Below are 15,752 nucleotides of genomic sequence, written 5' to 3'. Positions count from 1 at the left end.
GGGAGAAGAAAGACACTGTTTCAAAGGCTGCATTACAGTTTGCCATATTAAAGGCTGTGGAATCATAAGAGAGTGGGATACCATTAGTGGCTCTAACAAGAGTGCACTCATTGCTATGCTGAGATTGGTCATGAGATAATAGATTAACAAGACTTAAACAGGGCAGTTGGGCCAATTTAAGCTGGCAGATGAAATGAATAGATTATAAATAGTATAAAGACAAAGTCTCAATTAGTTAATGTGAAGTGAATGAATGATTTCACATAGCAGTGATATCCAGAGATGCTTCTGCAGCCAAGTCTAGTTCTTCTTGTAATTAATTTGTATGCCTGACATATTCTTAAAGCCTATGTAAAACAGTAAGGAAGTTATTGAAGAAAAACTAGTACAGGCATCCTTGATGTGACCTTGACCAATTCCAAAATCGAATCAATTCATCTGCTGGCCACAACAATAATTCCATATAAATCCTACAAACATTCAACCACTTGTTCTCGAGATATCATGAAAAGGAGAATCATGAATGGAAGCACAGAGGGATGAACAGACGCATAGTCATCTCAAAAACAGAATGCTTCTGCCACTAGGTGGTGAAGGCTTTTTGTTTTTGGGTTGTTACATAAAAAGTTAAGGAATGCTATAATGTGATGGCACACTGGTGAAAAGAGAAAGAAAAGGTGATGGAAAGTTTTGGCTTTGTGATCCTTATCCCCTCAGGAGTCTTGCCAGCTGGTGCTCGCTGAATAACCCAAAGCCCCCATCACCACTACCACCACCCCGTCCACTGTCTTCAAAGGCTTCTCTTTTTATGGTGCCACTGTGGGTGAGGACCCAGAAGTGAAGATGATAGGGCTTTTATTCCCTGGCTTTGCGAACATGTGGCCTCTGCCAGCTGGATTGCATCCACCAGAGAGTTAGGCTGGTGTCACTGTACCTACTTCTGTGCTGAGCAACTGCTTCAGCACCACTTATTCAACCAAATCTTTTCTCTGGCTTCTCATGGTCGGGCACCAGTTTCCACAGTAGTAGTAAATTGCATATCACAATGTTACACTAAAACAAGGAAATGTGTGAAGGAATGGGGAAAAATAGAGTGTCATTGAATTACAAGAAATAAATGCAATACAGAAATTATAAGACTATAATAAAAGACAGGAGAGAGTATAACAATAGGATTAGAGAGATTAGTGATGCCAGTAAAGAAGAGAATGGTGGTCAACCAGTGGACTGTGGCCTGGATGCAGAACCTGAATCCAGTATTTCAGTGGCTCAAACTGAGGACTCAGGGGAAGAAATAAATAAATAAAATTAGCAGAGCCAACTGACCTCTTAAGAAAGAAGAAGAAGAAAAAGATTGCCTGTTGCAGCCAATCTCATACATTGATGTGTCTTATTTATAGCCATGAGGTAATCAACAATGGGTTATAAACAGTACCTGTTCTCACCACTCAGTCATGTTAGTTGGCTATCTGTATCTTTGTAAGCAAGGAATCTTATGTAGTTGGACCATCACACATTTTAGTTGAAGACATCTGCTCTAGAAGGTGGAAGACATCTGCTCTAGAAGGTGGAAGTGCTGATAAATAGTTTTCAAAGCTCAGTATAAAGATAATAAGAAACATCAACATGCCATTCACAGAAAACCTGTCTATAGCCCATTGTGATTCCATGTGAGTGAACAGGTAAATTGATATTTTTCAAAGAACATATTCTAATAGATACCGAGGTTATGCTTTCATGGGCAGATTTGCAGAATGTCATGCAAGATTTGGGAAATCAACTTATGAACAAAATGGTTCCAGCCAGTCACAAAGCAGCTTGAATCGTTCCACATTAGGAAACAAGCTGTGCAGAACCATGCTGGAGTGATGCATCATGACTTTGTAAAGGCTCTTTTACACCCACCAGTGCACTAAAAGGATTTGCTGCAAAATGAGTTGCTAAATTTCTCTTTCACATAACCCAATGGGGGAGAGCCAGGAGCCATATTACTCACTCGAGTCCCATTTAATTTGGAATTCACATAGCAGAACATTTGCTTCTGTCTGTCCTGTAAAATTCAGGCATGGGTCAAAGCTCAGTAGAAATGATGCATGTGTCAAAGGCCCCTGATTCATTCTCCTCGACTGATGGAGTTGCACTAGACTGTCACATTCACTGCTCCCATCACTCAAGGAACATCTCAGCTTTTCATGCACAAACGAATGCCCTAATAAGAGCAAAAGCAACTATAAGTAAGCAACAGACATACAATATCAACCTCCACCCAGTGAGATCCACTCTCCCAACTGCAATGAAAATGTCTAAGTGCAACAATTGTGGGTTGTCAAGACAAGGCGCGTCTTCATGTAATGAAATGAGGAGGCATAATGAAGGGGTGGCCCAGAATAGGAGCATCAGCCCACTGCTCAGGAAAAAAAAAAGTAAATGTAGTTCTTTGGAGGTTTGGTTGTGCTTGCTTGGCCAATTTCCCAAGCTGTAGTATATTAAATATTATCAGAGAAGGAATGAATTATCAGAGGGAAATGTAGATATTGAGTCTCATTTATCAATCTTTTAATAAAACACCTGTTTAGTAAATGTTTTGTGTGACTGACGTGCATATGTTGATAAAAGCCAATCGTCCAGAAATGACCAAGCACAGTCACAGCACAGATGATTTGCAGTTAAACCTCACAGAGATTGACTGTGAAAGTGTGCTAAATATACCAGCAATTACAGGATATTGGTTACCATAGACACTGAATAATTTGATCATCCTTTCATAGGGTTCCTTTTATATGTCTTTTTGTCCCAATTGAATGGTTTGTCTTACTTGTCTTAATTTGCCTTCATTTGTGTGAGTTACTCAAAATATTCATTAAGTTTGTGTGTACAATTTTAAATAATTAGGCATTTTAAACTAGACAGCATAATCCATTTCTAGATTTGATGGAATTCATCACCAATTACAACCCCAATTGCAAAAAAGTTGGGACGCTGTGTAAAATGTAAATAAAAACAATGCAATGATTTGCAAATCTCATAAGCCCATATGTTATTCACAAAAGAGCATAGATAACATAATAAAATGTTTAAAATGAGAAAATGTACCATTTCAAGGAAAAAATAAGGTGATTTTGAATTTGATGGCCGTAACACGTTTCAAAAAAGTTGGGATGGGGCAACAAAAGACTGGAAAAGTAAGTGTTACAAAGAAGTAACAATTTCCATTTTTTTTAGAATTGGGCTTGTATATGATTTGAAGCCGATCAGTCCATGTTCACATTAGTGAGGCTCCTTATATGTAAATTTACACAAACTTAGGCACTCTTGTGGAATTTGAACAATTTTCTAAACTAACAGGACCATCATTGTCACATTGCTTGTGTAAATGCACTCTTAAATGATTTATGATTAAATTTCTTTGTATCCAGCTTGATAAATGCTTAGATCAAGCTGTTGGATAGTGATGTATGCCACAGTGAATACGATATAGGCCTAATCATTTCAATTTGTAATCAGATACCAGCTGTCAAAACACCTGTGATGGAACATTTAATGGAATTTTTCAATGCAGTTTTCTCCTTTTTCACTTTTTTTTGTGGTAAATAGACTCTGTATACTCTGTAATTTGTATACAGAGTAATTTAATTTAAAATGCAGCAATGTTATTTCTGGTTTCAGAACTGCATATAGTTGGTCAACATTTCACAATGTGAACGGGTTTCCCAGGCCACAACACGTATTAATGTGCAATGAAGTAATGAATTTAATGTGACATCAAAATTATTGCCCTCAATTAACCCATGCCATTATTTCTGGTCTGTGCTCTGATGTGAAATTTCCATTATAGCATTTCTTATGGTCTTATGAAGAATAGGCGGGTAGGGTGTCAGTTTAGATCAACAAATCCTGCCTTTTGGATAGGATAGAAGTAATCTTTATAGGAATCCAGATTTTGTGAAGAAAATGCATCAAGTGATGACCAACCAGAGATGTTGAGTGTTTGGCTGGAGATACAAATCACTTCAAATATCCTGCTAACTTCAAGTTATAGGTCCAAGCAAAGTAACCTTGGTTCTAGCTGCCATGCATCATGTTAAGGCTGAGAAGAAGAAAGGTAAACTAATACACCATTACAGAGTAAATATGTAAGGACTTCTAAGATTAGCTGGAAAGTAAAACCTTTGGAATGAGAGTATGTTGTATTTATTTGATAAGGTACTATGCACATAATGTGTGAAAAGCTAAACCTCACATAAGATAATATAAGTATCACATCACAAGACCCCAGAAACACCACCACAAAAAAAAAACAAAAAAAAAAAACATAATTCAATTCAATTCAATTTTATTTGTATAGCGCTTTTAACAACGGACATTGTCTCAAAGCAGCTTTACAGAAACATATAAACACAGCATACAGATCATGCTGTGATATATAATATTATCTCACCCTGAGACATGACTAATGACCCACCTTGATGGCAGTGGAGGCGATCTGGAGGTGGTGTAGTTTGCGCAGTGTGCTCTCTCTGTCTATGAAGTAGGAGGCAGCCAGCTGGTGGAGTGCCTCCAGAGTCACAGCTGTGCTGTTGCTCGTGTAGTCACTCACTTCTGCTTTCTTGCTAAGCTTCCTCTTGTCTACAAATATGGTTAGAGCCTCTTCACCTGAAAGAAAAAAAAAATCGAAATGTATGATTATCACTGAATATCATACGATTGAGAATAGTCTTTGGGTGAAGCATTTTTATTTGTGCACTTAATCATCAAAGATTAAAAAAATACCTTCATCATATGTTCGGGCTCATTGTTTCCACCCACTGTTTATGCACATTGAAAGCATATTTTACCTTACTGAGACATAAACTGAGAGATAATTAGGGGAAATAAGAGATCTTGTGGGACTAAATGTGTTTGCATCATTGAAATGTTTAGTGTTAGATCACTCAAAACTAAACTGGCTAAAGTAGTTTAAGGCAACTTCCAGCAAACTTAGATTGTTTCTATTAGACTTAACAAATCAGTCTATAACACTGGAAATTAAATGATATTACACCACAGTGCTGTTGAATACTATCTTCTGACTGTTGATTAATTTTCTATAACAGCAGCTCTGACAATAAGTCTGGCTGCAAGGTTCATATCAATGTGCTCATTCCAATACATGAGCATTTCTATAGTAACAACTTATACAGCGATTTGTATGGCTGACACTCCAAATGACCTTATAAAAATGTGTGTAATCATTGATATAGTGATGTCTGTAATTATTTGTTTATATAGCATTTGGAAGGAAAAAAGTATCAGTGTATGTCAAAGGTGAAGCTGTAACTTAAAAATAAAATAATACAACACTCCTGGACATGCTGTTATTGGAAAATAAGTAACTGCAGGTCATTGGGCCAAGCTTTTTACTGAACCTATGAATCAAATTGTTCTACAGTGAGGGAAAAAAGTATTTGATCCCCTGCTGATTTTGTACGTTTGCCCACTGACAAAGAAATGATCAGTCTATAATTTTAATGGTAGATTTATTTGAACAGTGAGAGACAGAATAATAACAAGAAAATCCAGAAAAACGCATGTCAAAAATGTTATAAATTGATTTGCATTTTAATGAGGGAAATAAGTATTTGACCCCTCTGCAAAACATGACTTAGTACTTGGTGGCAAAACCCTTCTTGGCAATCACAGAGGTCAGACGTTTCTTGTAGTTGGCCACCAGGTTTGCACACATCTCAGGAGGGATTTTGTCCCACTCCTCTTTGCAGATCTTCTCCAAGTCATTAAGGTTTCGAGGCTGACATTTGGCAACTCGAACCTTCAGCTCCCTCCACAGATTTTCTATGGGATTAAGGTCTGGAGACTGGCTAGGCCACTCCAGGACCTTAATGTTCTTCTTCTTGAGCCACTCCTTTGTTGCCTTGGCCGTGTGTTTTGGGTCATTGTCATGCTGGAATACCCATCCACGACCCATTTTCAATGCCCTGGCTGAGGGAAGGAGGTTCTCACCCAAGATTTGACGGTAGATGGCCCCGTCCATCATCCCTTAGATGCGGTGAAGTTGTCCTGTCCCCTTAGCAGAAAAACACCCCCAAAGCATAATGTTTCCACCTCCATGTTTGATGGCGGGGATGGTGTTCTTGGGGTCATAGGCAGCATTCCTCCTCCTCCAAACACGGCGAGTTGAGTTGATGCCAAAGAGCTCCATTTTGGTCTCATCTGACCACAACACTTTCACCCAGTTGTCCTCTGAATCATTCAGATGTTCATTGGCAAACTTCAGACAGGCATGTATATGTGCTTTCTTGAGCAGCGGACCTTGCGGGCACTGCAGGATTTCAGTCCTTCATGGCGTAGTGTGTTACCAATTGTTTTCTTGGTGACTATGGTCCCAGCTGTCTTGAGATCATTGACAAGATCCTCCCGTGTAGTTCTGGGCTGATTCCTCACTGTTCTCATGATCATTGCAACTCCACGAGGTGAGATCTTGCATGGAGCCCCAGGCCGAGGGGCTTCTTCTTTTGTGTTTCTTCCATTTGCGAATAATCGCACCAAATGTTGTCACCTTCTCACCAAGCTGCTTGGCAATGGTCTTGTAGCCCATTCCAGACTTGTGTAGGTCTACAATCTTGTCCCTGACATCCCTGGAGAGCTCTTTGGTCTTGGCCATGGTGGAGAGTTTGGAATCTGATTGATTGATTGCTTCTGTGGACAGGTGTCTTTTATACAGGTAACAAGCTGAGATTCCTTTAAGAGTGTGCTCCTAATCTCAGCTCGTTACCTGTATAAAAGACACCTGGGAGCCAGAAATCTTTCTGATTGAGAGGGGGTCAAATACTTATTTCCCTCATTAAAATGCAAATCAATTTATAACATTTTTGACATGCGTTTTTCTGGATTTTCTTGTTGTTATTCTGTCTCTCACTGTTCAAATAAACCTACCATTAAAATTATAGAATGATAATTTCTTTGTCAGTGGGCAAACGTACAAAATCAGCAGGGGATCAAATACTTTTTTCCCTCACTGTAAGTAAGAAGAGCTTATAAGCTACCAGTGTTGGTTAAGTTACTCAAAAAAATTAATCCACTACAGATTACTAATTACTACTAAATTTAATCTGATTACATTACTGATTACTGCATTAAAAAAGCAATCAGATTACTAATTACTTTCAAAACCTATCAACCCTACAAATATACACTACACACGATTCTTTAGTTTTTGCTATACACTGAAGACATTTTGGTCTGAGATCAAAAGATGAATATGAGACTATAGATCAGACTTTCAGCTTCCATTTCCTGATATTTACATCTGGTATTTACATCAACATGGCACCTTTTGTTTGAACCCACCAATTTTTCAAGTGATCAAAAACATTGGAACATGTGTACTCTTGGTTTGAGCCTTGGTTTTCACCTGTTAAGATCTCATCGGTCAAGCATGGTGGAGGAACTTCATCATGCAGCAAGACAATGACCCAAAACACACTGCCAACTCAGCAAGGACTTCGTCAGGGGGGAAATGTGGAAAGTTTTAGACTGGCCAAGTCAATCACTAGACTTTAATCCAGTTGAGCATGCATTTCTCCTCCTGAAAAGGATACTGAAGGGAGAAACCCCCCAAAACAAACAACAACTGAAATAAGCTGTGGTACAAGCCCGGAAAAGCATCACAAAAAGAAGGCAACAATATTGATGCAGTTATTGTGATCATGGGATATACAATCAAATAGTAACTGTTATTTAAATTAATTTCCTACTTGAAGACTACGATTTCAAGACCAGTTCCAATACTTCTGCTCACATGCTAATTGGGTGGTCTTCCACCATAGTTGCCATGTTTTAAGTTGTTTAACACCTAGTAAATATAAGGAAATTAAAGCTAAGATTCTGATCTATTGTCTCATATTTATTTTTGATCTAAAGAAAAAAGAAAAATAATTAGCTTTGCAATTCCAGTAGTTTCAGAGGGGCCTATACATCTTTCATATGTACAAATGAAATTAATATACACTCTGGTATGTTAATGACATGACTCTAGTTGGCCCTTGCTCTAATAACAAGGTGATGGGCTTTGGTTAGGCTTTGATTAGATTTCCATTCTTCAGATGTGATGCAGTTTTCTTTTCACCAATGTACATTAAAGATCAGCGTATAACACTTCCTCTCTCTCAGTGATCATCTATTAGAAATTATTAGAAGTACAGTATCTAGCAGCATTTTAATTGCAAACCTACTATTTAGTGATCATTTGTAAGAGGGCCAGCTAGAGGGTGTTTTTAATTAGAAAGCTTAAAGGCTTTGGTGTGAGTCAAGATATTTACATTAGTCTTGATGAAAATAAATGTCAAGACCAAAGAACTATGGCTGGCAAGTTTATAGGCAGTGTGTTAAAAAAAACAAACAAACAACAACAACAACAACAACAAAAAAACGGTTGAATCGCTGTACATAGTGGTTTATGTACAAAGTTCCAGCCAATGGTACAAGGCCAACAGGACCTCAATCACTCTGAATTTGAGTTCATTTTAGAGTTATTTTACAGTGCATATAATTAAAGAATATACAGTCAGATCCATACGTACAGTGCCCTCCACTAATATTTGTCACGAGTTCCCCTTTAAGCAGCGCGCTGTGGAGCATGTGAGCACGCGTGCGCTTTTCCCTTGTGGACAATCGTGACATTTCGACACATGCATTTGTTTATGTTTCTGTTATGTCTCCTCCCCGTTCTGTCATTGGTTGTAGTTTCACGTGGGTCTGAATTGCCCTCAGCCGTCAGCCATTACAACGCTGATTATCTCCGCATATATACCGCGCGCCTCTCAGCACACGGCGCGGAATATTGAATGAGTTGTAGTAGATTAGTTTAGAGGCCTTACGATAGAGAACCACAGTCAGTCCATAGTTTCATGTTCAGATTCATAGTCATAGTTCAGTTCATGTCATGTTTAGGTTCGTTTGTTAAGTTCACGCTGGTTTCTCCGCTACCAGTCCCTCGCTGTTGTTTATGTTTCATGTTTGGTATATCGACCCTGTATCTCGTGACCACGACTTTGATTCCTGCCTTGCCTCGTTTATGCCTGTTTGCCGATCGTCTGAACTTTGCATATTACTGGATTACGTTTTTGGATCATGTTCTGGATTTACCTGCCTGTGTGTCTCTCAATAAAACTGTTCACACTGCGCTTGCATCCTACCTTATCTCCGTTACGTCACGATACGTGACAATATTGGCACCCTTGGTAAATATGGTCAAAGAAGGCTGTGAAAAAAATTGTCTTTATTGTTTAACCGTTTGATCTTTTGTTAAAAAAAAAATCACAAAAATAATCTGCTCTCATGGATGTCAAAGAATTGCAAACAAAACACAGGTTCAAAAAAGATCAAAAAAGATATCTCTGTTAAATATAGGTGTGCAACAATTATTGGCACCCTTTTAGTCAATACTTTGTGCTACTTCCCTTTGTTGAGATAACAGCTCTGAGTCTTCTCCTATAATGCCTGATAAGGTTGGAAAATACATGGCAAGGCATCTGAGACCATTCCTCCTCACAGAATCTCTCCAGATCCTTCAAATTTAGAGGTCCATGCTGGTGGACTCTCCTCTTCAGTTCACCCCACAGGTTTTCTATGGGGTTCAGGTCAGGGGACTGGGATGGCCATCTCAGGACCTTGATTTTGATGTTAGTAAACCATTTTTGTGTTGATTTTGATGTATGTTTTGGATCATTGTCCTGCTTGCCGATCCAACTATGGCCCATTTGAAGCTTTCTGGCAGAGGCAGTCAGGTTTTCATTTAATATCTGTTGATATTTGATAGAGTCCATGATGCCATGTATCCTAACAAAATGTCCAGGTCCTCTAGCAGAAAAACAACTCCAAAACATTAAAGAGCCATCACCATATTTAACTGTGGGCATGAGGTACTTTTCCATGTCTCTACCTTTCTGTGTGCACCAAAACCACCTCTGGTGTTTGTTGCCAAAAATCCCATTTGAAGTTCCAGTAGTGTCTGGCAAACTGAAAATGCTTCAGTTTGTTTTTGGCTGAGAGTAGAGGCTTTTTTTTCTTGAAGCAACTTGTGGTGATGTAGGTGACTTTGGATTGTAGTTTTGGAGACTTTTTGACCCAAAGATGCAACTAATTTATGCTGTTTTCCAGCTGTGATCCTTGGAGATTTTTTGGCCACTCAAACCATCCTCTTCACAGTGCATTGAGACAATATAGACACGCACCCAATTCCAAGTTGATTAATATAATTTACAGTTGACTGGAACTTCTTAATTATTGCCCTGATGGTGGAAATGGGTATTTTCAATGCCTGTGCTATTTTCTTATAGCAACTTCTCATTTTGTGAAGCTCAACAACCTTTTGCCACACATCACAGCTACATTCCTTGGTCGTATCCATTGTTATGTATGACTAATGGAATGGCCTATGAGTTAGCTCACATTTATACCCCTGTGAAACAGGAAGTCATGGTTAAACAATTTCCGGTTCCTAGTCGCCCAGGTGTACAAAAATATCTATATATCTCAGTGGTAATATTTTTTTCTCATATGAATTCATAGGAGTGCCAATAATTGTTGCACACCTGTATTTAATAAAGACTTTTTTTTTGGATAAACCTATGTTGTTGTTTGCAATTTTTGATATCATGAGAGCAGAGTATTTTTTTTTAACAAAAGATCCACAGGTTAAACAATAAAGACAATTTTTCACAGCCGTCTTTGCTCATAGTCACCAAGGGTTCCAATATTTGTGGAGGGCACTGTATTTGGACAGTGACATTTTTTTTTTTTTTTGTAATTTTGCCTCTGTACACTATCACAATGGATTTGAAATGAAGCAATCATGTGATTGCAGTGTAGACTTTCTGCTTTAATTCAAGGGGTTTAACAAAAAATACTGCAGTTCTGAAATAACAGCCTTTTTATTCTATTTATTTATTTATTTATTTTTACATAGGTAGGTATTTTACACAGGCTCAAAATAATTGGACAAATTAATAATCATAAATATTCTGATTATTTTTAATATCTTGATGCAAATATTTTGCAGTCAAAGACCTCCTGAAGTCTGGAACCCATGGACCTCACCAAATGCTGAGTTTCCTCCCTTGAGATGCTTTGCCAGGCCTTTACTGAAGCTGCCCTCAGTTGTTAATTGTTTGTGGGTCTTTCTGCCTTCAGTTTTGTCATCAGTAAGTGAAAATCATGCTCAATTGGGTTGAGGTCATCTAACATTTAAGAACATTTAGTTCATTTGCCTTAAGAGGCTCTTGAGTTGCTTTCATGGTATGTTTTGGGTCAATTTTGCAGCATTTGACTGGATCAGAGCAGAAAGGCTATTTTTCATGCTATGGGCCATACATCGGTGCATCTCTAGTTGTTACTATACAAAAAAATAACGTATTAGAATGAGTGATTTAATATAAACCTGTGATTCACAGCTGCACTATTGTCAGGGCTACTGATACAGAAAATTAATCAACACCTTTTATTTTATTTGTTTATTTTTATTTTTCCCATGATTTACTCCTTAATTTAGTCTTAGCCAATTCCTACCTACCAGTTAGGCCTCCCCATCATACGACAGCTATCTAACTGGGAGGGTGAAGGAAAACATGTGCTCCCTCTGAGATGTGTGAAGCCAGCCAAGCGCATCTTTTTGAATTGCTGCTTATCCTGTGTCACAGGGTATGTCACTATCCACCCCCTTCCACATGCAACAGCTCACAGATGCCCATGGTTGGCAAGAGTGTCACCAGGGGACAGAGAGTACCCCCCCCCACCCCCCTTGTGGTCATGGACCTTATATAGAACAAGATATTGTTTATTTTATTTATGTAATATTACTCACCCCTTTGCAGCATAAGGGGTGCACTGAGTTACACTCAAATGCTGTATGTGTAACTGACCGGTTACATATGCAAACACATATTTGCACTTGATCAGAATAAATTGACAGTTATGTTAAATATGTAAAAATTTATTTTACAGTGCACACAGAATGTTCCTATTATAACTTCTGACTTATTCAATTTAATAACAGTAGCTCATGCTGACGCTATTTCTCTCATCAGTCACTATGGCTTTTACCTCACGAAGGCCATAAGCGCTGGTCTAGTCTTCAGTTTGAATTTAAGAAACATTTGTAGCGTAAGTCAGAGGCCTGACACTCTATTTCCACTTTCTCACAGTACACAATATTGCTTTTTTTTACCAGAGCAATGGAGTTCACATGCCTTCAAGAGATTTGCATTATATGGAGCTACTTGTAAGTGCAACCTTTGGTAGTTTGAGTGCCAGGGGAGTAATCAACAATCACAGAGGAATCCAATTTTAGACATGATCCCAGGCTTTGTTACCAAAGTAATCATGTCACTGTTACATTTAAGCTATCTAGCTGCACCTGCTTCCACAGCACACTCTATACCAGAGTAAATATAGGGCACAAGGACTCAGCGCTTGTCAAAAGTCACTTTCCTTGCTTTTGAAATAGTACAAGCACTAGCAACAATATGCTTGAGCTTTGTCTGCTTGATTTAGGACTTTCTGTTACAAGCCAGCTTTTCTTATCTTGTAACAGTAACTCCCATATCAAGCAGGCAGTGCTCATGTCTTTTTGCATGACAGAATTTTTACTCCTTGTTTATACTTGTGTGCATCTTCTGACATGCAGCAGGATGTGAGATATCTCTACCTCCTAGCGTGGCTGACAGGAGGAAATGTGTCCCATATTTTTTAATAAGGTTGTCGGTAATTAGCTTTGCGGAGGGTCTGCGTCCGAGAAGTCGGATGTTGCGGACGAACTCAGACGTCAGGGGTAAGGGGGAGTCCAAGAAATCTCTCCGCTCAACAGCCAGGTTATTCACCTTCCAGCGTCCAAATTCCCTGCAAGATAATCAATGACACATTAAACAAGCTAATCCAGAATAATTGGTTTTAATTAACACATATGTACTCCTCCAGAGGAGAAGGAAAATGAAATAACCCGTGCTAAACCATTAGTTTTCAATTTTAAAAATGTTGATTTGGAGAATTAAACCTGAAAGCTTTTACTTGGAGAGGGAGTCAACTCAGAACCTGCAGCTGACATGTGCTACTTGTAATAAACACAACAGAACAGAAATCAGCCCTGACAGGAAGCTCCACAGAAACCTGTTCTGACATCACCTGCTCTTATGAGCTTAACAATGAGAACAAAATGTTAGAAAATCTTAGAAAGGGTTTGGGAAATAAAATGGCATTCATGCAGCAATGGCTCATCTTATATTTTCCATCTACAAAGAGAATGTTGGTAACACTTTCTACGAAGGTCATGTTTATAATGAACTATGCACACGTTGATATCATGTTAAAATGCATTCATAAGGCAGTATATACGTTATAATAATTGTTTTACTCTTTATAAATGCAATACTCTTTATAGCTATCTTTATTATGCCTTGTGTTAACATTGACATTTACATTTATTCATTTAGCAGACGCTTTTACACAACGTGACTTACAAATGAGGAAATACAAGCAAAAACAGTCTTGTCCAAAGTAGGGATTGAGCCCATGATCTGATGACTCTGAGATTAAGAGTTTTGCTGTATGATAGTAATGTTCATAATGCATTATATCATCAATACCAAGAAAACCTGGCTGTACATATACAGTATCTTCCTAAACTATTTGGACTGCAAATGCAATTCATTTTTTGTTTTTGCTGTTGACTGAAGGCATTTGGGAAGCCATTTTGAAGCTGAGAAAAGAGGGGAAATCAATTGTACAAACACTGGGCATGACCAATACAGCAATTCGAAATGTTCTAAAAAAAAAAGAGAAACCATTGGTGTACTGAGCAACAGACAACCTCCACAAGACAGAGGTGAAGGTATCACAACCCACTGTTCAAAGAAATATAGAGGCCATACCACAAGATGTGGCCATATCATAACATACCTCTACCAAAGTGTGGGAAAAGATAGAATCTGCTCATAATCCAAAATATACAAGCTTATCTGTAAAACATGATGATAATAATAATAATAATAATAATAATAATAATAGTAAGTTTAATTTATATAGCACCTTTCCACAAGCTCAAGGACACATTACACTCCATATACATTTAACAGGACAAAGTATATTAATATACATGTCAACAGAATTTACAATCTCAATTACAAAAAGGGAAATAAAACATCAATCAGTAATAGACAGATAACGTGCTGAGAAAAGATGTGTTTTTAGCTGAGATTTAAAGAAAGAAATAGAGGAGATGTCAGAGAGGCTCTGAGGTACCGAGTTCCCCAGTTTAGGTGTATCTACACTGAATGATCTCCCACCAAAAGTGGATAGATGAAATCTAGGGACAGACAACAATTTGGAATCAGAAGAACAAAGAGTGTGTGCTGGTGTGTATGGATGCAGCATATCACATATATAACAAGGTGCCAGATCACTGAGACCTTTGTATATCAGGAGAATCATTTTAAACTTAATACGGCATGAGACAGGCAGCCAGGGGAGACTAAACAAGATGGGAGTAATGTGTGCAGAATGCTTGGTTTTAGTGAGAACTCTAGCTGAAGAGTTTTGGATGTATTTTAATCGGGCAATAGTTTTAGCTGGTAGGCCAGCAAAGACTGAGTTACAGTAGTTGAGATGTGATGATATGAAAGCATGAACTAGTGATTCTGCATCCTTGAAATTGAGAATGGGGCAAAGTCATGCAATGGAAGAAAGCAGTTTTAGTGATGATTCTAATATGGGCTTCAAAAGTAAGAGCTGGATCGAAAATGATTCCCAGATTCTTAATGATTTTAGAGGGTTTTGTCAGATTTCCATCAATATTGACACAAATGTCAGTATTTCTTATAAGTGTTTGTGGCACAAAAAGCATGTTCTCAGTTTTGTCAGAATTGAAGTTGAGGAAATTACTGTTTAACTAAATTTGTACATTATTGATACAGGAAGTTAATGAGCTGATGTCATGTTTTTCATCAAAACTTGCGAATGTATAAATCTGTCATCAGCATAGCAGTGATAACTGATACCATGAGATAATCTGACCTCGTGGAAGAACGTAAATTATGAACAATAGTGGACCTAGTGGAGAACCCTGGGGGATACCCTGAGTGAGAGGAGCAGTAGGGGATTTGTTTTTCTACATAGAGATGAAATATTGTTTGTTAGTGAGGTAGGAAGAAAACTAGGATAGAACAGTGCCAGTTATAAAAGTTGTAAAAAGACATTAGGTGTTTGACAAGACTCAGTTAGCGGTAGCATGTCCAGCTTTTTATCAGTGATGAGTTCATTCAGAATTGACGTTTTGTCCGTTAGAGAGCTACAGGTCAATAATGCTAAATCCTGACAAACAAATCCAAAGTGTTTTGATGTGGAGTAGTGATCATCTTTAGTTAAATGCCTCAGTGAAAATGAGCATCTTGCAACATCAGTTTTACAGCACTGTCTTTTTGTCCAGATAGATGGAATTGCTGAGGGAGACGAGCAATAGACATACTGGAGATTCCGTGGTGAGCTAAGGATATACCGCGGCCGCCGGAGGATTCAGAGTTCACGACAGAGTTCATATGTATAAACGTGGATGGCAGTTTAAGAAGTCGTGATGTCAGTCATTGGATTTCCATGGCATGAATGCCAAGGACAAAAGCGAGAAAGAAAAAAAAAAAGGTGCTTTAATAGATGAAATCCAAGACATGCTCATATTCAAGATATAGAACAAAAACAGTCATGGGATGCCA

At 38.2% G+C, this 15,752-nt stretch overlaps 1 protein-coding gene across 1 annotated transcript in view; it reads right to left on the bottom strand.

Annotated features, from left to right (window-relative positions):
* The window catches only part of brinp3a.2 (bone morphogenetic protein/retinoic acid inducible neural-specific 3a, tandem duplicate 2), a 52,913-nt gene that overhangs the window by 14,308 nt on the left and 22,853 nt on the right, over nt 1–15,752 (bottom strand). The window contains exons 2-3 of the mRNA XM_053636254.1: nt 12,701–12,891; nt 4,463–4,653 (exon numbers count right to left, since the gene is read on the bottom strand). Coding sequence (XP_053492229.1) covers nt 4,463–4,653; nt 12,701–12,891 — 382 coding nt within the window. The remainder of the gene's footprint in view (nt 1–4,462; nt 4,654–12,700; nt 12,892–15,752) is intronic.

The sequence above is a fragment of the Ictalurus furcatus genome, chromosome 11, assembly GCF_023375685.1.
Source record: "Ictalurus furcatus strain D&B chromosome 11, Billie_1.0, whole genome shotgun sequence".
Classification (NCBI taxonomy): domain Eukaryota; kingdom Metazoa; phylum Chordata; class Actinopteri; order Siluriformes; family Ictaluridae; genus Ictalurus; species Ictalurus furcatus.
This window is presented reverse-complemented; position numbering and strand designations above follow the sequence as displayed.